The sequence below is a fragment of the Lutjanus erythropterus genome, chromosome 19 (assembly GCF_056507025.1).
Source record: "Lutjanus erythropterus isolate fLutEry1 chromosome 19, fLutEry1.hap2, whole genome shotgun sequence".
Lineage (NCBI taxonomy): Eukaryota > Metazoa > Chordata > Actinopteri > Lutjaniformes > Lutjanidae > Lutjanus > Lutjanus erythropterus.
In genome coordinates, this window is record NC_139335.1 from 19,520,817 (window position 1) to 19,548,502 (window position 27,686).

At 39.4% G+C, this 27,686-nt stretch overlaps 1 protein-coding gene across 13 annotated transcripts in view; it reads right to left on the reverse strand.

Annotated features, from left to right (window-relative positions):
* The window catches only part of nfixb (nuclear factor I/Xb), a 172,431-nt gene extending 151,821 nt beyond the window's left edge, over window positions 1–20,610 (reverse strand). For 2 of the 13 annotated variants that reach the window (XM_084744833.1, XM_084744831.1), the window contains exons 1-2: window positions 19,628–20,600; window positions 9,284–9,367 (exon numbers count right to left, since the gene is read on the reverse strand). In XM_084744833.1, the coding sequence (XP_084600959.1) occupies window positions 9,284–9,367; window positions 19,628–19,630 (87 nt within the window). In that variant the 5' untranslated portion in view covers window positions 19,631–20,600. Of the gene's footprint in view, window positions 1–492; window positions 1,026–9,283; window positions 9,368–19,627 lie in introns of those variants that run through there. The other 11 variants (XM_084744836.1, XM_084744835.1, XM_084744827.1 and 8 more) reach the window with 8 other exon arrangements.
* Between the last annotated feature and the right edge of the window lie 7,076 nt (window positions 20,611–27,686).

Genomic DNA, 27,686 nt, shown 5'->3' on the forward strand with positions numbered 1-27,686 from the left:
TCAGCTCCACATGAAAGCAGCCCTAAAGGCGGCGGTGTGCTCTCCCCTCCTGCCTCTCCTGTGCTCTCCTCTCAGCGGCCAAAAACTCTTGCGAGCCTCGACACTTGGAAAAATCTTGCAGCAGTAATATTAAACTCCGCTCCACACACAGCCCGTCTATCTGTCCCTGCGCTCTGCTTTCTCCCCTCCTCCTGCGGGGCTCCCCTCCTTCTTTTTTTTATATGAAATACATTTCAGGAGAAGCGCCATTTTCTCTCCAAAACCATGTGCGATGGAAACGCGCAAGAAAGTTTCCTGCGGCACAGACGCGCTCCGCGGCGGGACGAGAGTCGCGGGACTGAGGCGAAGTTTCAGAGTGAGCCAGAGAGCAGAAAGACGCTCAAACACAACAAACACACACATGTAAAATAACAGACAGAGGCAGCGCAATAAAACACCCGGCGTCCCAACTAACAGCCTACCCCAACAACGAAAGAAGAGAAGATAATTTACCTGTGTCAAGCAGTACGGGGAGTACATGGTTATTTTTAGAGAGGAGAATTGGAGAGCTTATTTAAGTTGGATGGAAGCTCGGTATAGTGCTGCATTGCAATCGCTCGCCGTCCTGTTTCTCTCACTCCATGCTGCTGCAGCTTACAGTAACCCCGCCTAGAAAGTGAAAGCTTGCACAAACTTTCAGGGAAAAAACTTCTGCCTCCCTCCCCTCTCCTCCTGCAGGACTTTTATCGTTCTCCTCTTTGCTACGAATTCTCCCGAAAGGCGGTATTTTTTTTTTTTTTTTTTTCATTTATGCGCAGATTCATCAAGGTGTCGCTGGCAGAACTTTTGACTTTTCAAACGAGATAAATCTTTTGATTCAGCTTTGAAGGCTGCCTGACACGCTGCGCACAGCCTACAGGCGAAATCTTCTTTTACATGGTAATGTTGCGTTTAGTGACCCGTCCATCCCATGTTATGGAAATGCAAATAATAATCAGTCGTTCGGTGTGTGTGTGATGAAATGTCATTTGTAGTTACGCTGTTGTTACATTTTGACTCGAAGGAGCGACGAAAACGCATCATCAGAAGTGATCAGAGTGGTGGAGCCGCTGCAAGGCAAAAAAATGTATTTTGTGCAAACTTTTGCAGCTTCTGTTGTGAGAAACGGTCACATACATCTCTAGAGCAGGGGCTTCCCAAACTTTTTCATGACCAAGACCCCTACAATACATGCACATTAAAACACTGACCCCCAATTTGAGGAGTTTGTCTTAAGGAATCCCCTCTGACTATTTTTTTTTAATTTTACTTTTAGCTAGATAAAAGTCTTCACAGTGAACTGGGGTGTGGAGATGTACTGGTACTGGTGATAATCATGACATTGCAAAAATGAAATATTAATATCATGTTAATAATACAGATATGATAACAAATACAATAACCCTTTGTCAGTTTATCTGGTTGCCTTTTCAGTATCTATCCAGTGAGTGTGACTGCACAGACACTCTCCACCTCCCTACACTTACATTTTTAGTTTAAGTCATTTGCCAAAAAAGAGACATAACACACAATAAACAAAGTTTAAAAAAATAATTCCACAGATAGCATTTTTTCTGACAAATTAATTATCGTTAATTCTTTTGGTCATATAATAATAATAATTGTGTATTTAAAGGAGCAATATGTAACAATTCTGCAAAAGTCAGTACTGCAGTCAAACAGTTAGAGCCACAGACTGTATGTTAAATAAGTTGAAATCCTATTTAATATACAGTCTATGGTTGAAGTGAATTTTTCCCCCTGCCCCCTCTTACCTAGACACAATGAAGCTCAGGCACGCTGCAGGAGCGCAAGACGAGCACAACATTATAACTTGACAATAACAAGCGGCAGCGAGTCCTACACTGTTTGGTGATCAGCTGCTTATCAGTTTTCTGTTCAGGTAAAAGTTAAGCCTGTTATCCTGAAAACAAAACCCCACTGCTCTGAAAATAGACATTCTGCAGTTTAAAATCCATGTCTGCCTACCAGACTTCATTAACATATTAGTCATTTGGCGAATATTTGGCATTAATTTGAACTCTAATAGAAAATTTCATAGAAATTTCGGTGGCTTTTGTGTCGTTGTCAGAGAAGTGAGTATTTCAATTTAGCATCTTTCCATAATCTCTCTAGTATGATATCAGGACAGCCCTTTTGCCAACGATCAATAGCTCTTTAGAGATGACAATCAATCAAAACAGCCAACCGTATTTCTTCCCTGGTTGTTCCAACTTCCAAAAAATGTGATAAGAGTTAATATATTCTTTTCCTCCCTTTGCTGGAGCTCCTCTACAACCTACTCAAGGACCCCTCTTGGTCCCCAGATCCCAGTTTGGAAACCATTGCTGTAGAGAGATGAGCATCTCTGATCTGACTCACAAAAAAAGCTTTGTTAATAATGTATATATAATGTATAAGCCAGGGTTATGAAGCTAAGTACCGCTCATGAATAAAATATTCTGTTACAGCTCCTAATGTGAGGATTTCTGCTCTTAAGTCTCGTGCATTAAAAGCTAAAATTTGCACTGGATTATATACTTAAATTCATTTGCAGGCATTTGAATCAACGCATTATCTCATCAGGGCTGTGAAGTTAAGACTATTTATTTACTGAACCATATTTGACCCAGTCTGGAACCCACAACTGTAGTTTAAAAACCCAGTGAAGTGAGTCCAAGCCAAACAGTCGCTGCAGTATGAAGTAAAAAACTAGCAAACAGTGAAGACAGACATATAATCACAGCCTCTGAGCAGCATCAAAATACTAAATTGTGCTAAATTGGGGTGTGTGAGGAAAGAGAGAGTCTCTGTCACACACACAGACAGTAGTGAGTGATACACATATCACATAAAAGTCATAAAATGAAGTTTCTTGGACCGGGTCCTGAGTGCGGTACAGTGGGAATTTTGGGTGGGAGTGAAGTCATTGTAGAGAAGCGGAGCTGCAACGTTGGGCCTGACACTGGAGTCCCACAGATTTACGAGGCCTACTGCTTGTACATGTCTACCGCAAGCCTCTGCAGGGCGAAAACAAAGAGATCTGGGCTCTGTGTGGCCAATTACTGCACACGGCCAGATACGCGAGCCAGAGACGCAGGCGGGGAGGGAGAAACTGTGTGGTCAGGAGTGTATGTACGCCACAAAACTCTAACCTCCTGTCCTCTCACTGCCACACAGGGTTCGAATACCAGCATTCCTTTCTGTGAATATGATACATGACTAATATGAAACACACACACATATACAGACACGCCCTATAACACACACACACACACACACACACACGTTTTGGTTCCCCTTTAGGCAGGTGTATTGATTTATAAGCAGAGGTAACAAAAGTACACAGACTTGAGTAGAAGCACAAATACTTGTGGAAAAAAGAGACTCCAGTAGAAGCAGAAGAACTAATTTAATTTCTTTACTCAAGTAAAAGCGAAAAATTACACGATCTGAAATGTACTCAAAGTATAAAAATCAAAAGTAGCACATCTCTACCGGCTGTTTCTGTGCAAAGCTAATTGAAACTCTGTGCAGTCGAGTCTCCCTCTCTCTGTTTCATCTCCTTACGTCTTTTATCTCATTCGTCTTTTCACATCGCTTTTGTCATTTACATCTTTTATGTTGTTTTCGGTGTGTTACGTCATTTTTGTCTCGTTTTGTTATCTTTGTCTTGCTGAGTCATTTGCAGCATTTTAATTTTGATATGTCTTGTTAAATCTTGTCACGGCTATTACATTGTCTTTGGCTTGATACCTTGTTTCTGTCTTGTTATATCACTAATTGCGTTTTGCGTCTTGTTGCATCATTTTTATTTTGTTCAGTCATTTTCGTCTTATTAGGTTGTTTACTGCTTTTTCATCTTTTTGTGGCTTTTACATTGTTTTCATCTTGTTATGTCGTTTTTGTCTTGTTGCGTCATTTCCATCATTTTTGTCTCGCTACATCTTGTTACATTTTTGACATTTTTGTTCGTTGTTGTCATCAATCGTCTCGCTATGTTGTTTTTGTCTTAAGTTCTTTACTGTGTTTTTGTCTTTTTACATTACATTTGTCTTGCTACATCTTTAATGTAGTTTTCGTGTTGTTGCTTCATGTACAGCTTTCTTGTTACATATTTGACATTGTTTGTCTTCTTACATCATTTTTGACTTGTTATGTCTGTCGTGTGTGATATGCATTGACTGATGGATGCACCATGGAATCATCTTTTCTATGTGTTAATGTCTTATGTGTTAACGTCTCATCCATTTAGGTTGAATAAATAAATCAGTCTTGGTGTTGGGAGGAGGCGCGCGTTGATATAAAATAAAAAATAATCAACAATTCTGCTCAAATGCATTAAAAGTAAAGTAACAAGCCTGTTTTGAAAATCTAAGAAGTAGAAATGACAGCGATTTGTGTTAAAAATACAAAGTTTCAGAAAATAAATACTCAAGTAAAGCACAGATACCTGAAAACTCTGCTTAAGTACAATAATAAAGTATTTGTACTTAGGTACTTCCCACCTCTGTTCATAAGCTCTGCCTGCTTCGTTTAAAGGATATTCTCTCTTTTTCTACTTTTCTGCAGTGGAGTCATTAAAAGCACCACAAGTGCAAAAGGTTACAGCGAGCGGTTAGATGGGGATCAAACCCCCCCTCTTTATAGAGTCGACTTGCATGCAACACACGCAAACACTCCTCTGCCGAGGCTCCTTAAATGAGCCACACATTTAGTGGTCTGTGTGAGTAAATCTCTCATTAAGTAACACATGGTAGAGCCATATGCTATGGTTGGTGGGTCTGCTGCGGCTCTGCTTTTTCACACGCTTCGAATATACATATTTACCACTGCTCCAGAGTGGCCGGCGCTGTAATGACTTCACCCATCAGCTCAGAGATGGAGATGTAGCACAAGTTGTATTTAAAGAAAAGCCAAGGCGCTCACTAAGAAACAATCAGAGAAACTGATGTGTAATTTATTCCCGTGAGGACGTCTTCAGGGGAACAGGTTGTTCAAGGATGACAGTAACCACAAGTTTGCTTGCAAACGATCACAGCCAGTGATGATACCACACCTGTCTGTCTGTCTGCTGTAAGAGGAGACACAGCACATGGGAGATAAGCAAAAGTGTGGTTATGCTGTTGAGCTCAGCAGATGTCAGCTGTAGTGCGCCACAGTTTACATGCGGTACACATGCAGGAATTAAAGAAGTGCTTCCCACCCTCAGGGGTCAAGACAAAGTGAATTAGACAGGTCACTACAAAAGGCTCCTTCTCACCAAGACATGTAATTTGAGTATTTAAAGTCTTATGTTCTTATGCTCTTTTCCAGTGTGAAACAATTACTTGAAAGTGTTTTCTGGTCACAGCTTCTTGTTTTTTCCTCATTGGTGAATGATTTTTAAGTATTGTGACTTTTCTTTCCATTTTTATACTGACTTCAGTGTATTTTTCTACCTTTTGAAGACTAAAGGTGCCTTAAAAAATGCTAAATGGGACAGATGAAGCATTTTGTGATGTGATCCTTCTTTCGATAATACTAGTAAATTCACAATGTCTGTTTGCAATTGAAAGAACTCAGTATCATGTTTATTTTATATTTAAAGAGCTCATTGACCTTAATAGAGAGCCAAAGTCCCTCCCCCTGCAGTGGCCCACAATGGAACCTAACTTAAGAAAAATTATGAACAGTAGGCAGTGGTGAGAGATAAAACTTTTTTTTATTATTACATTTAAATTGTGCCATGAATTACACATATGATGTGTGTCATTGTAAAAGATACATTTATATTATATTTATCAAAAAACTTGTTGAAGTATGAGACTACACATCCAACTGCCACGTAAGTGATGCCATGACTTTCTCTCTCGTCAGCTGCTGAAGCTACAATGTGTGTTTTTGTACTGGGATGTAGTCACGCAGTAACAGTGTGATTGTAAGGACAGTGACGTTGGTGTTGATGACATATATTGTGCAAGACGAGAGATGTAGTTCTCTGAGTGGTGTCACATTAAAATAAACTACGACAAACCTACCGCAAGATGCGACTTTCTTGACATGTATTCATGACACGGTTCAAACAGAACCAAACATTATATGTCTCTCACTCTTCACTGCATTCATATTTTTTCTGATGTAAGGTCCCATGGGGCACACTGGAAGGGGAGGGACTTCACCCCTCTTGAGGGCTGCATGTGTTATACTCCAGGCCTGCGGGCCGAATCTGGCCTGGTACTGTATTTGCCCGATGGGCTGCACAATGCAGAAGCATATGCGGCAGCTTCAACACCAAAGCTGGCTTCATGTGTAAGTGAGCAGCTCTCATAGGAATGAATGGAGACCTGCCTCCATCCACGAGTGGCAGTGTCAAAAAGGAATAAGATATATACAACATGTATGCAGCACTTAGGGCTCAACACTGAGCTGATAATGCTAACGTTAGCCACCAAGAAAAGGAAAAAAGTAGTGCAAGAATTAAAAGGGCAGCCTGCATTCTCAACAGAATATGTTTGCAAAAATGACTGCGATAGTGATGCGGCACTGAAAGCCAGTTTCACTGTGGCTGAAGAAATCATCTGATTATCAAAGTGTGTTTTAGTACAGTGATTCTCAATCTGGGTGTCGGCATCCCCAATGGGGCTGCAAGAAAATTTCTGGGGGTCCACAGACAGTTGTTGAGAATAAAAACAATATTGTGGCCAGCAGCTGTCAGCGACATCAGCCCCTTAATGACATTCAATATGGACGCATTCAAAAATAGAAGCAGAAACGTAAACGTAGCCACCTCACTAATAGTTAAAACTACAAACCAGCACAAAAATGACAATTACTAACTTAAACCGCCGTGTTCCCAACAGGCACAAACACTAACAAAAAAGTAACAGCAAACTTAACAAACTACGCAATCCAGCACCAAGCATGCTGGGAAATGAGGGCAGTATTTAAGACTGGGGAATGTCTTTTGTAGCTGTGATATAATTTGCGTTCAGATATATTTTATTTATTGTGTTTATGAGAATCCAAGTGTGTGTGCACATGCGGCCTGATTCGTCACACACAAACTCATTTTGGCTCTTTTGTGTCACAGTATCGTGCTTAGCCAAGCAGATATAGCTGGTTTTGGTAGCTATTATACGCAACCAATGCCACAGAACAAACCTGTGCTCCCACCAAGCTTCAGAAATATTACTGTCGCTCTCTGCTGTATGCATTTTTTGTGGGGGCTGATTATTAAATTATTACTAAAACGAGTAATATTTGAATGCAGAGGCAGTGATAACAAGTAGATACAGTTTATCTCATCTTTAATTAATCTAATCTTTGTCTAATCTTACAACTGGCCCTTTAATGCTGATGTGGTCTGGGACGAAACTGAGTTTGACACCCTATAGTAGACAACATGTATGGTGTTTGTCTAACGTTGCCTGGTGAGGATCTGAAGACCAAGACTGAAAAGGCATCCATAAAGTGAGAACAAGTGATGGCACAGTGTGTGGGATTCTTCCTTTTCTCCAAATTTTGAGTATTTTCTAAAATCACACTTCATGTTTCTTTATTCTGGAACAGTGACCTGTCTTATTCTGTCTTGTTTCAAGACACAGACGCTGGATTTCTGACTGGAAACAGATCGAAACTCTCAGCTTTTTTCACTTATTTTAAGAAAATGTGTTTTTAAAGATTCAATTAAAGACATGACTGTATAAAGATGGAGTTTTTTTATATTGTGAAATACTGGCCTCTTTAAATCCTGCTTATTACTTATATTCACACTACAGCCACACACAAGTAGGAATTTATTCTTTTAAAAGGGTCACTGTACAAAAAGTTTGGGGCTCAAAGAACTGAACAATGGCTCTGCAAAACATCATTTAGAATCGTATCGCTTCCAAAACTGCACTGTAAAATAAATTATTTGCTTTAATTTAAAGTTAGTGTCTAGGCTGCCTTAAAATTTTAGGTTGACTGAATGTGAAAAGACAAGCTGAGCTAATTTTGTAGTGATTGAGATCAAATAAACTTGTCTAGTCAAATAAAATTAAAACCAATTCCGTTGTACTTGAGAAAACATATTCACTTAGCTTAAGATATTAAGTTTAACCAACAACCATTCAATCACACTGAAGAACATTACTAACAAATTTGATTTCTCTTTCCTGAAAAGTTGCATGTTGGGAATTTAATGAGTTGATTGAAATCTGTGTAGTACTTTCATTCAACTCATCAATTAAAGTCAAAAGACTTCAAGCTAGAAGAACTCATGTTTTTTGCAGTTTGAAAAAAATAAACACTAGAAATGTATATCTTCAATCAGTCGTAAAATACTTTTTTGAAAGTGACTGCACTTGAAAAAGGAAGAACCCTGCATGAGAGCCAAGAACATACACACAGACACACACACACGCGCACATAAAGACAGAGAAAGAAGGGAGCCGTGATGCACTTCATACAAGACTAAGCCACAACAGCAGACCTCCTGGTGAGAAGTTGGAGGTGGACACCCTCCTGTGGATGTTCTTGAACTCGCTGCCCCTGGAATCCAATACAGCTCCACTGACGCTCCTCCCCCTCTCCAAAACTCTCCTCTAGCAGCCGTGCTACTCAATTACAGCCATAATGGTTCATTTCTGTACCCCGAGACACACGATACACTGTAGCAACCCAGATTCTCCGGGAGACTTGGCGTAAGTCTTAACTCTGGGAAACAAAGACTGTAGCCTAGAAAACTGGCTCCCACCTCATTAACAATCACATTTTCAGTCATCCACAGACCCCCTCACCCCCACACCACTCTCCCCATCCCCACTCCTCTGTTTTTATTACCATTTTATATCACGTCGATCGTTGTAAATCCACTGCGCTCGCTGGGTGGATTTTCATTTTTTTCCTTGCCTTTTTTTTTTTTTTTTTTTTTTTTTAGAAAAGCTGCTCACTTTTCTTTAAACTTTCTATTCCTTTGGTTTTTATACAACTAGGCATGCTGCACATTATCGTCATCATTTTCACTCCCATGAGGCGAGGAGGGTGCTTCGGTGGAGTTGCGAAGGCCCCCTTTTTTCTTAAATGTGCGTGTGGAAATAATGATTGTAATGGTTTGCAGCTGAGTAGAGGGAGCTGTGAATGACATTATGATTGCAGTGCAATTACCAAGAGCATGAAAACAGACTGTCAGTCAGAGTAATGAGTAATGACTTAAATAACACATTTAATACCAACACATGTAATAATAATAATAATAAAAATAATAATAATAATAATAATAATAATAATAATAGATGCATACCCTGTATGAATCTGATACTACAAAGCATTCAGGCATCCCAGGACCTCTGGAGGGTTCTTCGTTCAACAGAAAGGTTTCGGTTGCCTGAAATGTAACACAACAGTCATTTAATAATTAGTTGACACTGTCTTTATGTTCAGGAAATGTCAAAACACACATAAAAAGCTGCCTGAAAAGCTCTAAATGTGGAATCATCTTCTTGCACTGGCCTATTTATTAAATGGATAGCTCTTATCTTTTTTAAGTGGGGTTGTATGAGGTACATACTGAGAGTCTGTATTACTCGCAGTAGACGGTCAACACGACCTCAGTTTGGAGAAGCAGAAAGAGTAGCAGCTAGAAGCTAAGCAATGTGCTACTGAGGACAGGGTGGGCAACAAAATGTATTTTAGCCACCTAACCAAAGTCCTCCTTTAAAAAAAGAAAATCAACATTGGTGTAAGTGTATGCTATATTTACAGTATTTTCTCAGTTTTATCTTGCTGTCAGACAGCCTTTGTGGACAGGAAGCTGCTGTTGTATAAGCCAAATATCACTGTCCATCGCTCAGCCAGACTCCATTGGTGAAATCAGTCATTTTACCTCACAAAACAGAATTCGCAAAAGTTGTCTAACGTTGCCTGAATGGGTTAGTTTGTTTGTATGATTGTATGACTTCAGTGTATCCAAACTATCCTTTCAAAACACCAAAGTCACACAATGTCACAAACAAACTAACCAATCGAGGCAGTGATAGACCAGCAACTCTCATGCTCTGTGAGATAAAACTACCAATTTCACCAACGGGGTTTGGTTGAGTGAGCGATATTTGGCTTATATAACGACTGTTTCCCGTCAGTTTAGCTTCCATACTGCTACTCTTGTCAGCATGTCGACCAGCATCTACTGCAGGTAATACACAGACTATTGATAAGTACCTCATGCAACCCTACTTCAAATAACCCAAACTATCTATTTAATGATCCTCAAGTCCCACCACCAAGATACCTACAAGAGAAACGTCTTTCATCTTTACATTCCCAACACTTGTGTGTGCTGTCTGTCTGAACCCATATGCTGTGCAGGCCTGAGGCCCGGCCCTGCCAGTCACCACCACTTGAATGGGGGAGCAAAGTGTTTAGCTGCCGTTACCCGCACACAATACACCAACACAATGGCATTTCCTGTCCCTGCTGTTTCACCTGCATGGTCACTTTTCAGTCAGTGCGTGCACTGATTCAGCACAAATCATTCACACACACGCCGCGCAGTCACATACTACACACATTTGACACAGACTCGCACATACATACGTCCGCCCACATAAACACATGCACACACATATATACACACAAGCCCTTGGCTGCACAACAGGCCCGACATTGCATTCACTGATAGATGCAGCTAAAGTATTTATTCTGAGTATTTGTTTCTATTCAGCGCAGTTCATTTGTATGCTGTGGGATGCGCCAGCAAAGACTTGGGCTCTGAATGAGCATCCATTGCAGTTCTGCTGTCAATTGAAGCAGCCGGGCCAGACAACACGGATGGGAGGGGAACCACAGACTGAGGATCTGGATCAGGGATGGAGGTTCTGCCTGGTTAGCTAGCCCCGTGGCTATTACTTTTAAGTCCAAAATGGTACAAATTGGTTTTTGCCAGGCTAAATTTGAATGTCTGTTTTGGAAATCAACTAAACCTGTTAGGCGAGGGCTAAAAACGGCAAGGTTATTAAAAATAACTCTGGTTCCGCGAGTTAAGGGAAGGAAGTTTTTTCTCACAATGAAACCAGGAGCTTTAAGTTCAGTTGCTGGATAAGAGGCAAAGAGGGGAAATAATCCTATTTTCCAGAACTTTTACGTTCTCATATCTCAACATACCGTAAGCAGAAACAAACACGGACCCAAAACAGGAACAAACATTGCTTGTAGCCAGTAACAAAATGTAAAGTTATACTATTTAAATTGGCATGTGTGGTAAACAATTTTTTAGGGAATTCAAACAGACATTAGGTTACTTAAGCATTTACATATGCACACAAATACACACACGCACACAGTGACACGGGATTGCACTTGAGCAAATACATGCGCAGACACATGCATAAACACACAGCGCTATAATAAGTCCCAGACTTGGGCTAACCAAGCTGCGGCTGGAGACACAGGCTATTCATATCCTTCAGAATGAGAGGTTACAGCTCGAGTCTTTTCCCTTTCCCTTTTTACTGTAACACAGGAAGGGCATCTGTGTGTGTGTGATTTCACCCCATCGCTGAGGCGAAAGGTCTAGCAAGGCGAGCCGTATTGATTAACATAAGATTAACACGGGTTTTGTTTAGAATATCCATTCTGACTTGCAGTAAGTTTAGCGAGGGCCACGTGAAGCGTTCACTCGGTTAAACAAAGTTGGAATTCAAGTCATCCAAGTGACTAAGAAAACACAACTCGCGGCGTTCAGCCTCAGCATCCAACCTCTGGCCTGTCATCATTAATATGTGGGGAAACACTGGAGGGAAACCATTTGAAACCATTTGTCCCACTAAATGGTGCCCTTGTCAAGCTGCCTGGGCTTTCTGTTAAGCTCTTAAACTGCCCGGACCAGCTGAAGGATATATTTTACTCTGTTGATAATCACAGAGTAGCACAGAACAAGTCGCGCTGGTACTTCTTCTGGTTGCCGCTTTCTGACAGGTTTTAGTCATTTTAAGCTGAAAAATGATTTGTGCTGCACAGATAATGGAGTTCAGGCTCAAGACGGCTAAACAATGATAAATGAAAGGATAAAAACATGGGTCAGTTCATGAATGAAGCATCTATCCGTCATATCTCTCTACCTCTCTCCATCTCCAGCCCTCAGAGACGGGCATCGTTTGTTTGAGACTGATTGTTTGATGTAGCTCCCTGCAGCACTGGCCCCTTTTTCCCCCTTTTTATGGAGCATGGTATCAATTATATATATGTGTTTTTCTATATATATGCAGCATATGCCTAATCCATATGGCCGGCCTAGAGCTAGAATAGATGCAGAGCCTCGTGTAATTAACACTTGAAAAGGTCTAGAAATCATTTGATGTATAGGATGTTGACTTTTTTGGTGACTGAGATGGAGTGTAATACAACACTGAAATGGCTGTCAGATTTTATCGGTAGAGAGAGAAGAAAATGTCTGTATGACTGCAAACCATCACAAAGTGGCCAAGGAACAGGAGAGAACTTTGGTTTTCTTAGTCGATGCACCAGTTCAAGTCTCCATATTATTTGTGTATGATGTCTTATAGAACCAATATGTAACAATGGCACACACAGTCCAAATAGTGAGTTGAATAGGTTGGATTTGTACTTAATATATGTTCTATGATTAAAGCAAGTTGTTTCCCTGCGCCTCCTAACATTACACTTTGACACTGACAAGTGACGACGAGTCCTCCACTGTTAGTTGATCAGCTGTTTATAGCTATTAGTTGTCTGTCAATGTAAAGTTAAGCCTGTTATCCTGAAAACAAAACCTGAAAATACACACCAGAGTCAGAGTTCAGCGACTGCCTGTTTTGCTGCCTGCCAGCCATTAACATACTGTTCAGTTTAACCATTATAAACATCTAGTCGTTCTAAAAGATTATTGATATTATTATTATTATTATTACTATTATCATTTGTTACAGCTCATAAACAGTACTCATACGGTGAACATTCAGCCTTAATTTGAACTCTAATTAAATTGAAACAGGCAAACAAACATCAGACAAAGTTAGCAAGTAGCTGCTGAGTACAGTGGAGCATTTAGCAGCTTAAGAGCCAGATGTTTGCCTCTGGAATTAGCACATTCAGTTACATTGCTGTCAACTCACAAAAAGCAACTAAATTATAATCTGACAATTTATGACTGAACTTCTCCAGACGTTTGTGACACAGACATGTCATGGGAATTTCAAAATAAAGGTGTATCTTAAAGATGATGATACAGATCAATATTTTCACTTTGCATCGATTATATTGGATCGTTATATCCCCCCCATTTCCACTCTTTATGCTAAGCAAGGCTAAGCTCACTCATAGAAATAAAGCAAACATGGGAAAGGGTTAAGATATTTTCTAAACACTGTAGGTTGTTAAACTTACTCAATCGACCGGTGCACTTTCACAGACATGTTAAGACAATACGGCGTGTCAACATGAATCTTGATCTCAGTACCTCAGTTGCACTCTGCCTGCTCTCTCCTCTTCTCTGTACACACAGTAAGTCACATCTGAAGGGGAGTGATTAAAGGTAGAAACAATAGGACATGTCCAAGCTGTTTGCAAACACGCAAGAAATATAGTTTATTGTTTGTGCCAAAATTTGGGGTTGGTAAAGCTTCGCGAGCAGAGCAAAATAATAAGAAATATAGGCGGAGGGCAGGATCTCTGCAGACATGGCCATCACACACGTCTAGTGGGTTATAAGTGACGACTTGATGTGATTATATTTTTGAGTCTATACATTGTTTTTGTGCCTATAAGTTGGCTGTCTTTCATGGCATTGGATTTAACAGAGCACATATACATATGGCCCACCTCCCCTGACTCTCTCATTCTCTTGATCATACACAGACACACACCAGCACAGAAACCACCTGGGTTTCCATATTTATGGATACACAACAATCCACAAGAGGCAGGTATCCTCACAATCACTGATTAACAACCTTCTGATCCTTCCTCCTTCCACTGTACCATCCTAATCATTTGCAGCATTTGAGCTCAACAGTTTTCTGGAGCATCAGAGGCTGCTCTTCTACTGCAAAACACAACCGACATCCTACCCAGTCCCACTTCATTCAGCCTTAATTGTATCCTCATTCTTCACCTGGTAACAAGCTAACAAACCTGTGCAGATGTGGCAAGCACATCAAAGAGAGGGAGGGATGGGAGGGGGAACTTGTTTGTAGAAAAAAATGTGTGGGGGGATATGAAAGGGGAAATTTTTACGTTGTGTGAGTCCAAGCCAGCGCCACCTCAGGGAGAAATGCTGGAAAAATGTGATATTTTACACCTGCATCTCAGGAGGTGAGGAATGAGACAGGGAGCAGGGGAGGCGGTAATTAGAGGAGTGTGCGCGCATGTGTGTGTGTGTGTGTGTGCGTGTGTGTGTGTGTTTATAAAGGATTTTTAGTATGTTTCTGGGGCTTGCCACTGGTTCTTTTTCAGCATTCAATTTGGTACGATGCATTCGATGCCAGATTATTAAAAATGCTAAACCTGGTTACGAATGCTAAAAAAAGTGTTGAAAATTTAAACAAATATGCTAATATTGTTACAGTGATAAATAGCTGGCAAGCTCTGTTTAATGAATAATGCTATTGGCTCTAATTCCTCATTAAGGCCCTAAAGAGGAGAGTGAAGAGAGAAAATACATGTATTGTTGTTGTGATTTTTTTTTTTCCAAATTAAACTCGGAAGGCAGAAGATACCAACACCTTCCCAAATTAAGTAGATTCAAATTACTCGGTTACACAGCTGGTGTGCAGTCTGGGGTGTCTTGTGAAACCAATTAATGTGAGGGTTAAGTCTTGATAAAGTAATTGAGGCAGGGTTAGAAATGAGATGGAAGAGTTAGGAGTGTTATGTGATCAGCCTGAGCTTGATGAGACAAAGTAAGACATCCTTTACACTGCAAAAAAAACATAGCCACATCCAAAGAATTCTTGTTAAAATAAGTTTTACGAAATCTGTCGGTGTTGTCGGACATATCGTAGTGTTTACAAAGCAAAAACGATCCAATTTCATCTGCCATTTTACCTCAAATAATCCTCATACCTCTGTTTTATTTCAAGATTACAAATAAAACTATAAAACTAAACTCACTTAAAGTCATAAAGGCAGGCAGTAAAAGACACCCTGCTTCTTACACCTGGTTCAAAGTGCTCTCTACTAAGTTAATCACAGTACATTTGATATTTTCGAGGAGTAAATGCTCCAAAACAAGAGTTAACATGAACAAAAACAGCTTTGTGCACCTGTGGTAAGGTCTGTTTTAATTGACATGCATGTAAAAATAGACTTAGTGTTATAATACTTTATTACCGCCACCAAGAAGGTTATGTTTTCAGTTCAGTTTGTTTGTTTGTTTGTGTCTTTGTGTGCAGGATTATGGTAAAACTACCGGCCAGACTTTCATGAAACTCCGTGGAAGGGTGAAGCCTGTGCTGAGGGAGAACATTTTTGAAGAAAATTATAGAGCAGATCCAAATCACAGGGCAGGTGCACAAATTATTTTTCACTTTTGTTAACACTGCATGATAGCTTAGTTTTAACACAGATGTTAATCATCATCATGTTCGATATAGCTTTTCATTATCTTTATCATCTCTAATATTATGTTTAATATCGTGCAATTTTTACGTTCATTATCTGGTGCAAAATAACTTTTTATTACTTCTAAGTATCACTGCCAATATTACTTTCTTTCTATTTTATCTCACTTAACTTATCTTACTTCTATTGTTATTCTATTAGGCCCTGATGTATTACATTTACTCCTTATACAATTTATATTTTATTATTCACTTCATATTTAAAACTCTGTTGTTGATATTATCATGTTACTGTAATTTTTGGAGCAATCTGGCACAAGAATTTCCTTCAGGATCAATTAAGTTCTATCTTATCTTATCTTATCTTGCTAGCTTGTTGCACATGTGGGAACCTACTGTAATTAAAATGAACAGTATGTCAAAACTACTAACATACCTCAAACATCATTGTACAAACAAGTGCAGCAGGTTTTTAAGAAGAGAGCAGTGTCTAAATAATCATTTTTTCCAACCAAAATAAAAGGTTATTGTGGGCTAGGATAAACCACATTTTGTTAGAAGACTACACTATCAGCCTTGGCGGAGGTCAGCCCTCCTTGAGTGCCCTTCGAGTTTTACAAATGTGACCCCGAAGAGGGCTGGCCTGTAATATCGACAAATAAAAACCAGACGAGTATTTAGCTGCCAATATACTTAAATGTTTTTGTAGGCCTGTACCTTTGAAATCACCAGTGTTTGTCTTTGTTTTCGGGTGTACTCATTATGATTAAAAAATAGTCATTATAGACACCCTATGCTCTTTAATCTGAAAATTAAAAGGACACTACACTGTTGTTACACATATAGGTAAATTTATCCACCATGGAGAGTAGAGCTGCAATTATCAGTCAATTAGTTGTCCTCTATCAAATTAAACAACTATTTTGATAACCGAGTAATTGTTTTGAGTCTTTTTTTTTTCAGCCTCTCAGATGTGAATATTTTCAGGGTTTTTTAGTCCTCTATGTCAGCAGTTGTTGAAAAATCTGGGTTACAAACTGGGGATATGGAGTGTGAAAGATGAGGCTACTCAACAGCCAGAGAAGGTTTAATGAACAATGCTGCCAAGTTGCATTATGGGAATTGTAGTATCTCGCTTTTGTGAAGCTTGACACGTCAGAGTGGCTGAAAGTCAGGATACCTCTGATATCTCAGCTTCTGCTGCGTCAATTTTGACCATTCTTTTTAAAAATCTCACTCTCATAAGTCCCCTAATTTTATACAAGAAAAAAATAATTCACTAGAGTGCCCCATGAAGGTTTTGTTCTTCTGCTTCTTACAGTTGCTTGGATTTTAAAAAGATACTTTTAAACAATTTAGATCCATGACTCTTTTACTGTCACAGGTAACTCTTCTTTCTTTTTCTTTTGATGAATTAAGTGCAACATGAATGTCACGTCAAAGAACGTGTCACAAGATTACGTCTCGCGTTGTGACCTCGCTAGCCACTCTGCTAAACCCTACTACAACAGTTACAGCAGCTTAAAAACTAATCAACCTGACAAACCCATCTGAGCTCACTCTCCTAATATTTACGCTGTTTGAGCGCATTATCAGAGTTTCCATCTTCAAACTACGGCAAAAGCTTACACGCCACATAAGCTATCATAGCCTGCTCGAAGCCTTATTTATTTTTCCAGGGAAGAGTCGAGGCCAGGACAAACATAATAGCATAATATTCTGTATACAGTGAGGGATGACATCACTGGCAGCAACAGCCAAGAAGGAGATCACACAAGACTGGAAAACCGCTTGTCTGATCATCATGAGGCGGGCTGCTCTCACACACACACACACACACACACACACACACACACACACACACACACATTCACTCAGTGTGTGATACAATTACCCCAACTATTTACACAGCTATTTACACTCCATGATTACTGTATTTGTTTTTTATGCTCCTATACTGCACATCACACATATGCCGACAATGAGAGAGCAGCTGAGACTTTTAATGCACATGACTGATATTGCTTATTATAGAGGTGTAATATCTATATAAACTATCATTTGGAACCAAACATGTGACTTGTTTACAGTTTCATGAGGATGGGTCATATTTCCTTTTTACTTTCCAACTAGATATGGCTCATAGTATCTCAATATTTTTAGGCTGTTCTGGCTATATCTCGACATACATGTCTCTCTAAAATAACATACTGTTAGGGCTAGGTGACATGGACAAAATCAAATGTAACAATATTTTTAAGCAAATACCTGTATCAATGTTTATGAACAAACTATGACTATTGGTGCTTTCACAGAATATTAACACAATGAGATTTTTGATAAATAATCATGAGTAATGTGGATACTGAAATGTAGGTTTTACAACAAGAAAAAAGCCTAAACTTACGCCATATGATGATATGACACCTAAAATCGGAGATGATGTCTCATATCACAAAGTAGATAAAATATCGATATATAGCCCAACCCTTTATCCAACATATCTGGAAAAATCAATAACCTGATACAGATCATCTCTAAAGAAAAGTGGAGTTTAAGTGTGTATGTGTGTGTCAGACACAGAGCATCAGCCTCGGGGGGAAAGTAATGAAATCCTGACACTGATTGACAGATGCCTCCAGTGCACTCTGACTAAACTAACATGCAACTGAAATATTTGGCAGCAATTCACAATATATTTCCTTAAAAAAAAAAAAAGAGGTGTGTTGCTGCTATAAGTAGGAGAATAACAAGTCGAGATAATCCCATGTGAGGCCTGTCCTGAATTCTGTATCATTTTTACTGATGAGCTTCTTGGGCAGCTGCCATGTCAGCTAGGATGCTCGTAAACAAATAATTATTCATACTAATAATCTTCCATATTCATGTGCAAATAAGATCCCCTTCCTGGTATCTAAGCAGCTTCAAGGTTGTATGTGGGAGGTTCCCCTAACTATTGCCTGAGTTGACTCATTTCATGCCAAAAGGAGAATATCTAAGGGGTCAAGGATGTATAAGCTATATATAAGAATTCTGTATAAAACAGACTTTTCATGACTTATTTTAAAATGTATGAGCACTACATTCAAATGCATGTTTTCTCAACCTCACAGGAAATGCATTTGACTATTTAAAGACATATCCTCTTAGGGTCAAATGGGGATAAAACAAGAGTTTTTTGTTTTTTTTTTCAAATAGGCCTACATATTATAAAGAAACCTCAAATAAAACCAGAAATGTTGTATCCTAAAAGAATGCTAAAAGTGAGTTCAAGCTTTACAAACATTTTCTTTGTGATGTCACAGGATTTCTCTGAATTGCACATATAAATCACCTGCGTAAAGCAGGAATTGGTCTAAACCGCTGTGCGTAATTACGCACAAATCAAATAGGCACATAATTGAATGTTGGCGCAAAAAAAGTTCCATCCACTCATGGCCAAATTTCCAAACTCTCTTTAACTGTGCTTTTAGGTGGGACTCGGGCTGTGGGAGCTCCACACATGCCACCATGTCACCTATAACGCCTCTTGATTAGCTACTTACACTGTATGACATGCGATAGTGCGTTATCATATGTGGCTATAAATAGTCTACAGACAGGCCCGCATCAGAGACCACTGCAATGAGAGGAGTCACAAACGGCAGAAGGCGGTGGGCATCGGGCGGTGAACTGAGAGGGCTGGACACTGATTTGGACAGGAGGTTGGAAAGACATTCTGGCAACATGTTGTTAACTTAAAACAAGGTGCATTACGTTTCCCTAACAGTAACATCATTTTAAATCATGCAATATTCTAACAAGGCAGACTCTCCTAGTTTAAAAAAATAACCACCATAATGAGTGGAACTGTGACAGCTAACACACACAGGTAGGTGGAAGGACTTGGCACACTCTTTAGTGACTGTTACCCATTAAAGTAAATAGTAACACACACAAGAATTATAAGTGGGTAACTCAGCCCACTAAACTTTACTTTCAACTTCTCTCTGTGTATCATTAAATCTATGAACAACTACAATGAATCTGACTGCATAAATGAGCAAATTATTGGTTTACATAGCACGTACCATTGTGGTGCAGGGAAATGTGCCAACACTCTCAAAGACCCATTTTCCACTCTGAAAAGTTCGGCTTCCAAAAAAAAGTGTGTGGGAGAGAAAAGTGCTCGGTTTCTTCTTCTGCTGGGCCTTATACCGGAAGCAAAAGAGCCCTAATACACGGCCTGCTGCCCGGTAAACATTTTTTTTTTCCTAATTTTTAGTCAACTCTTCTTAGTCAAGGCAAAGGAGGACAGTGCCGTATAATCCAAGTCGTCTGCTCCCCGATTTCTTCACGCAAGGTGTTTATCGCTTTAAACTCGTGGTATTTCCATGAAAACCGTCCTCTCTCTCTCTCCAGTCTGTCTGTCCGGTACCGTAATGTCCACCGAGTGGCCGCGCTCTGCGCCACCGACACAGTCACCGTGTGAGCCCGAGTGGCAGAGCAGGAGTCTGGCTGTGCACCGACAGTAAGTAGCTTGCACTCTCTGCTTACGCGCTCACCAGATCAGCTGTTGCTCCTGCAGAGGGGACGCCGCCGCGCACTTTCGCTTGTGCATGCTCCTCTCCGGCTTTCCGCTGATGTAAAAAAAAACGTGGAGGTCCGACTCCTCACTCCTGCTCCTCAGTGACCGGAGAAAGTTGCGGAGGAGAGAGCGGCGTCTGAAACCAAACTCACCATGTGGCAGCGCGACATCAGGCTTGATGAGACGAGCGGGACTTGGTGGTGGGCAATGCCAGCCGGGACTGCCTACAGGCTGAACACAGTTAACAAGGAGATGAAATGTGCCTGCGTGAGACACCGAGCCGCCAAAATTAAGTAAACAAACGCTCGAAGTGAAAACACAGCGTGGCTGCACGCACACACGCACCAGTGAGGACGTGTGGACGGTGTCCTGTCCTGTCCTGTCCTGTCCTGCGGCCGCGGCCGGAGAAGCGGAGCGGAGGGCTGGTGAATTATTAATAACCAGAGCGGTTCACAGTCTGTCGTGTTCAGTGAGTAACCAGGGCGGCAGCTGGGGGTTTAGAGGAATTAAATACGGGCTCAGAGTAAACCATGGACGCAGGGGATTAGTAGCTCTCACCGGCAAAAGTGTAGGGGCAGCTCGGGGCCGACAGAGAGGGCGGGAGGGAGCGGAGCGGAGGTTAGGGAGCGGTGGGGGAAGCAGCCGCCGCGGCAGGTTATCATAAACCCAAATATTTTTTTCTCAACGTGCGAAATACACGCTGTAAACATCGATCTGCCAAGTTTACATTTAGTCTAAATCCGTTAAAAGGTTGGTAAAAATGTGACATCTAACCTCTCAACAACAAAAACATTTTTTAAATGGTATTTTATTTTTAAAGAGGTTATATTGATCTTAGGTGTGTAAAAGTTGTGCAACCAAGGGTTGATTTAATTAACTCTCGTGGTAACTTATCCTACTTAACAGATATATAGAATATTATGTCATGGTTGTGGGGGGAATAATATAAATTTCAGGAGTTAATGTGTTCAACTTTATTTTAGACATGTGCAACACCTTTGTATTAGCCATATTTTTCCACATTTTGCTCACGCACACCACTTTCAAGCTGATCTGCAGGCCTTAGAGCTCACAATCAGTCAAGCTATTAACTGTTTTCTTCTGTTCAGGTGACCATCTGTTTATTTTGTCATGCGTTTAGGCAGGTACGTTGCAAAGAGCAGGTGCATGACTCCTGGAAACAATATTTATTCATCATAAATATCAGATTATCGTGGATATCGAGACGCTATTTCAGCAGACACACCTTCAAGAAGAGACTTTAGTCATGAATAAATTAGGAAAGTAGGGTTTTGACCTTTTATGGGAAACGAAGCATCACGGAAGTGCGCAACTGCAGACGTCACGCAATAAAAAGATGAGCACTGTCAAAATGGATCCCACCTGCCACCAATTTAGTCTGTATTGGTTCAACTTTATCACTCTACAAACAGACAAATAAAAGGCTTATGGACTCAGAGTTGGTCCTTACAGAGAGAGAGACATGATGGGATATTTCAGAGAGACAAGCAGCTTGAATCTCTAAATGTTTTAAATAACTGGAGCCTCAGATTTCTCCACCAAGAAGACAAAATAAAGCTTAAAGAAAATCACACGTACATTTAGAGTTAGTAAAAAATAAAACACATCGGATTCAGATTGCAATATTAAAGCGGGATCTACTGATTGAAAACAGGAATATTTCAAGTTGTAATGGCTTAATAATTTTACCAACAGAACGACAAACAGATGCATTTTCCAGGTTTTCCATTTAGCATTTCTTAATTCAGTATATGACCTGAATTTTTAACAGGCAAGTAACTTTATTTTGTGAGTCTGTTGTCAATCAAGTCGTAATGAAATATATCAGAGTTGTCACAGTCTTTTAATTTAACAAATCAGGTTCTATTTTATATTTCATCGTCGTTTCTTTATATTAATTTAAAAGAAACAAAAAAATATGCGACTATTCTTTTTTTAAAAAAACAGTTTACAGAGCACAATAAAACACAAAAACAATTACAGGTCAAATAATTAGTCTAGGCCTCAAATCTTTAATTTGTATCTTAAAATACATTAATTTAAATGTAAAAAAAAAAAAACATTGTGGGGATAAATGTATTGATGCATATTTTTGGGGACTTTAAAGATCTGAAACGAATGTAAAAAGGCTATAAAAGCAGCAGGAAGAAGAAACTGCTAAAATGTTCAATTTATTTGATTTTATTATACTTTTTAGTTACAGCCAATATATTTAAGGGTCAAATTCTATCAGATTTCAGTAAGTGCTCAACTGAAGCGTTTTAAAACAGGTCCGATTATATGAAATTTTAATGTGTGTAAGTGTGTGTGGCCTTTTCAAGCGAGCGGCCTGCAGGAGAGCCACTGAAAGTCTGCACCATAAATTGTCTTTGGGCCTGTATGAGCACAGTTCCTTGTTAAAGTGCGTTTTATTCTTTTTTTTTTTTTTTTTAAATTGTGAGCGTGTTTGCACCATGAACATCAGATTTTTTTTTTTTTTTATTAATACGTAGCTTATTCAACCTGCATCTGCATCGTATAGTAACTGCCGTGCGATTTGTATCTCAACACGAGGGCTGGTTAGGTTGTGTATAGCAAGAAAAAACATTATAATGCGCAATAAAACTTGTGTAACATATACACACGTCCTATGAATTTAATACCAGTTGGTCTCAGACAGTTGGTTCATTTTAGTTTTGATTTGACCTGATATTTGACCTTTTAACTGCATTTATTGGAGTCTCACCTTACTTGGAAAAAACGGCCTGTTTGGGACCTAAATGCATCATTGTAAAAGGGTTCATCTACTTAGAGATATTTAAATGCTCGAAATTTTGATTTCCCTTTATTTTATTGAAAACATGTGAAAAACTTGGATTTATTTTAAAGCTACCACAATCAGTTTCTTTGCTTGTTATGAAACAGTCCCAATTTATTACTGATGCCTCTATATGACCTACGTAACTTAACAAGACTTCCTGCGAGAATAATTGGCTATTCCTACATTGTTGTTGCCTGCCACCGGTCCGATTCTCAGTGAAATCAGATGAAACAAGCCTGTTTTCATTTTTCAAGGCAAAGTTATAGTGAGTCCTATGTTAGAGAGTTAAAATGAAGCAGGAGGAGATTTTCCTTTAGATGCTTTTATTTTTTACGGTATATTTTGGGGGTGTTATGGTGTAAACACTACCGCTTTTGTCAAAAGGGGCCTCCAAAAGCAACAAAATATTAAAGTTCCTAGTAGTAGCTTTAACTTGGGATCAATTTAGACTAAATGTGTCTGACGGAGCAATAATCTTTGTTTGAACAGACGCATTGGATGCAGTGACTGAATGAGGATCAAAGTGTTAAATTACTGACCCGAAACTAGGCCATGGTGTCTAATAGCATCTCCAAAACCTTTAACGCGCTTATGTCGACGGATTCACGGGCACAAGGTGAACAATCACCGGTCAGTGATATAATTAGGCTTTTTATTAGGCTATTAACGGTCACCAAACTGTCAACTGGATTTATATGCTCTTGATGTGTGACTTTATATTTTAAATTGGTAGTGGATTCCAGTCTCGGGACCTCCTCACAGGCTAAAATGTGTCCGTACCTTTCCATACATCCTGCCTGCACCATGCAGTTTATTCTCTCCAGCCTGCGCCCATTCTTTTGGTCTCTCCTCTCCCGCTCCTATATATACCGTCTCTCCCTGGAGGTTTACACAAACTGTGAAACAAAAGTTCCACTAGGCAACGGCCTGTCGAGGAATGCTGACCTTGGCACGGCCAGTGGAACCGGCCCGACTCACGGCCATTCTCTCATTTCTTTTTGGTTTGAATTAAGACGCATTTGACCTGCGCCAACTTCCAAAGAGGAGCCACGGAGGTCGTTAGAGGAGAGCTGGAGCCCTGTACGTAGCTATAGGCTGCTGCTGCTGCTGCTGGCCTGCACTGACTGATTGCAAAGACCTGCTTTAATCCTGACATGAAGTTTAAAACATGGGAAGTTAGAGAAATTGACCAGTTAAGGCTCAGTTTAGGAGATCCTGTTACCAGATGATCCACCTCGTCTCTAGAGTATATGAATGAGTAAAAAACTAAACAGCAAACAAGAAATACCACCCAGTGCATTAAGATTAAGGCTACAACTAACAATTATTTTCATTGTCGATTAATCTTTTGATATTTTCTCCATTAATCATCTAGTTGTTTGGACTATAAAATGTCAGAAAATGTTTTCCAAAGCCTAAGGCAACATCCTCAAATGTCCTGTTTTGTCAACACCCCAAAGTAATTCAGTTTACTGTCATAGAGGAGTAAAGAAACCAGAAAATATTCACATTTAAGAGGCTGGAATCAGAGAATTTTGACTTGAAAATATACTCAAACTCATTAATTGATTATCAAAATACTTAGTGATTAATAATCAGTTCATATTCATTAATCATTGCAAGTCTTATTATGATGAGCATTAACTGCTTTTAGAAAGACTCTACATTCCCCTGATATTGTAGACTATTATAATGATAATTGAGAGGATAAGAATCTAGTTTCAAAAACAGAGATAAAGTAAAATAAGTAGTGATGAAAGAAGTATTGATAAAGTAGCATTACCACACTGTAAAAAATCAGAGAATCACAATTTTACTTGAGTAAAATACAAAAGTAGAAGCAGCAAATTGTATTTGTAGTATCAAAAGTAAAAGTACTCATTATGCAACAGGATGGTCCCTATATCACTTATGACCTTAATCCTACCAACTGGGCTAACTGCAGAGTCCACAGGTACACTCACTGTTAGATCTCACAGACACTTTATTCTATCATTCAAATTTTTCATGACCTTGTCAGTTTGTTTCTAATGACTTCATATCATTGTTTTCTATTTCTGATTTAATTAGTGATTTTTAAAACTAACAATATGTTGGAGTTCTCAATCAAAATCACACAATTCTGCCTGCATTTTGCCTTGTGAAGGAGACAGAAAACCGATGCAGCAGACACAGATTTCAACAAACCTAATATATTTTCATTTTACATAGTATTCACTTTAACTGTAACTTCCCTAAAATTATAATAATCAGTTTTTCCAGGTGGCATTAATTACATAAATAATAATGTTGTGAGAAGAAATAAGTTAACATTTGTTTTGTTGTTTCTTACAGTAGCTTATTCTGAGGTCCCCAAGGACCCCACTCAGCAGTCCTTGTTAAATATATTGTTAGGATGAGGGTTAATAATGCATTATCATGCATTTGAATATTTCTTTTAATATTTTACCTTTAAATACAACTGTAAAAGTACAATATTTACCTGTAAAATACAGTGAAGTAAAAGTATGAAATGGAAGCACAAAGTACCTCAAAATTGCATTAAAGTTCAGTACTTAAATAAACATATTTAGTTACAAATCACCTTTAAAAATGAGGTCAGTATGGACAAAACAAGTTTGCATTACTGCAGAAGTAACATACTGAAATAGTAAGGTAAAAGAGACCACAATACATTTCAGTAACAATCTTTTTTTCCTTTTCTAATTAAATTGATTAGTTGTTTGGTCTATAAAATGTTAAAAAATGTTGATCACTGAAATGACATCCTCACTTTACTGTCATAGAGGACTAAAGAAACCAGAAAACATTCACATGTAAGAACCTGGAATCAGAGAATTTTGACTTTTTTCTTTTAAAAAATTACTCAAACCAATTACTCAATTATTAATATAATTCACAATTAATTCAAGAGCTAACAAGTAATCAATTAATTGTTGCAGCTTTGCACTGCAGTCCTACAGAATTTAACATTGATTTGAGGGATGGTGGGTGGCCCCGCCCGTCACTTCATCACGACACTCACGATGAAAAGAAAAAAAAAAAAAAAAAGGAAAGTCTAGAGAATGAAAGCTTTGAACTGTAGCCTATAAAATTTACAACAGGAACTGCATGATCGGCTTATTTTAACAGACACAATTATTAAAGAAAAAACAAATACACAAAACCTCACAGTAAAATTTCATAAAACAAAATGATTGTTTTTTAATCACAGTCAAAGTCTGTTAAACCTTACAGTATGCAAGACTTGGAGAGAGTCAAATAAGGACATTAACTAGAATCTAGTTCTATATGTTTTATGGTTTGTTGGTTATAGGATCAATTATATATTTAATGATATATTTATCTCACTCTGTCTACATCTGTTTCAGAAAGCTCTGGAGAGAATTTGAGCCTTTCAGATTAAAATAGATCATTCTATAGGCTCCTTTGCCAACCTGACTTTTTAAATCACTTCTGATGTTGAAATGTAGAGTTTCCATATTTCACAGCGTATAGACTGATTCATCTGTGAAAGTAACTGAACCCCAGAGGGCCTTTGAAATACAGGTCGAGTATAGATTAGAAACGCTCCTTAATTACCAAAAGACCCTTGAGAAAGTGTGTCGGCCCTTTGTACATCAAGGTAGGAAAACGCTGTTAAGCAGGATTAGACTTAAAGTCACTTACTTCAAATATAAAGTGTTTTTTTTACTGACTTGAGAACAAAGGTTTTTTTTTTAATTGATTGGGTTTTTGATAATAGATCTTGTAGGTTGGAGGAACAGCCATTTTCTGAATTTCGTCCCTTCACAGCAGATTTTATTTTGTTGTTGGGCAGAAAAAAACTAGATCCTGCTACTCTGATCACTTTTTGATTGCATTAGCATGAGATATAGTCTGGTTGCTAAACACAAACACACAGTAAATACATCCACCTGCAGGCTGAGCGGTGAGATTAACAACACCTGATGGAGAGGGATGATTGGTGGAGCCCCAGGCCTTGCGAACCTGTGATTGGCTCTGCAGAGGACCTGGTTAACTGATGCCGAGCAGAGTGTGTGAGTGTGTGAGTGTGTGTGTGTGTGTGTGTGTGTGTGTGTGTGTGCCTGGATCTCTTAGGGTATCCCACACTCCCCTGCCTTATCAGGCAGCTCCACGGCATCGCTAGAGGAGTGCTGCTCTCAGGAGGGCAGGGCTACCAGCACACCGCTTATCTTCTACCGGCAAGGAGGGTTTATAGGTCTGATTAACTCACTGTTTGTATGTGCTGTGTGTATGAGAAAATAAGAGAGTGTAGTATTGTGTATTGTGTGTGTGTGTGTGTGTGTGTGTGGTGGTGGCTGGGTAAGTGGAATGTGAGAAAGGTGTTTACTCAAGTGCAGTAAGCTCTTGGTGAACCACACAGTGAAGGATGACACACACAATCTCTTGATTCCCTCAGCTCTTCAGAGGCACCCAGGAAGTAGCACAAAGGCTCCGTCGCGAGCCGGTGGTCGAGTGTTGAGCGTAAAAACAACCTTCAAAAGCAAACTCGCTGCTGTCATGCATTACAAAGCTGTAAACTTCCAAAAAACAAACAAAAAAAAACCCTCCGTCCTTTGTAAAATCTATATCAAATTGCACCATTTGTCATCGTGACGACTGCAGCGCACACTCCTCCCATAGCAGAGTGGAGCTCAGTGATATGATTTGCTCTGGTTTGGGTCCAGCCGGTACCACCAGAGAGTGTCATCGTCTGAGGGGGGGGAGGAGGGAAACG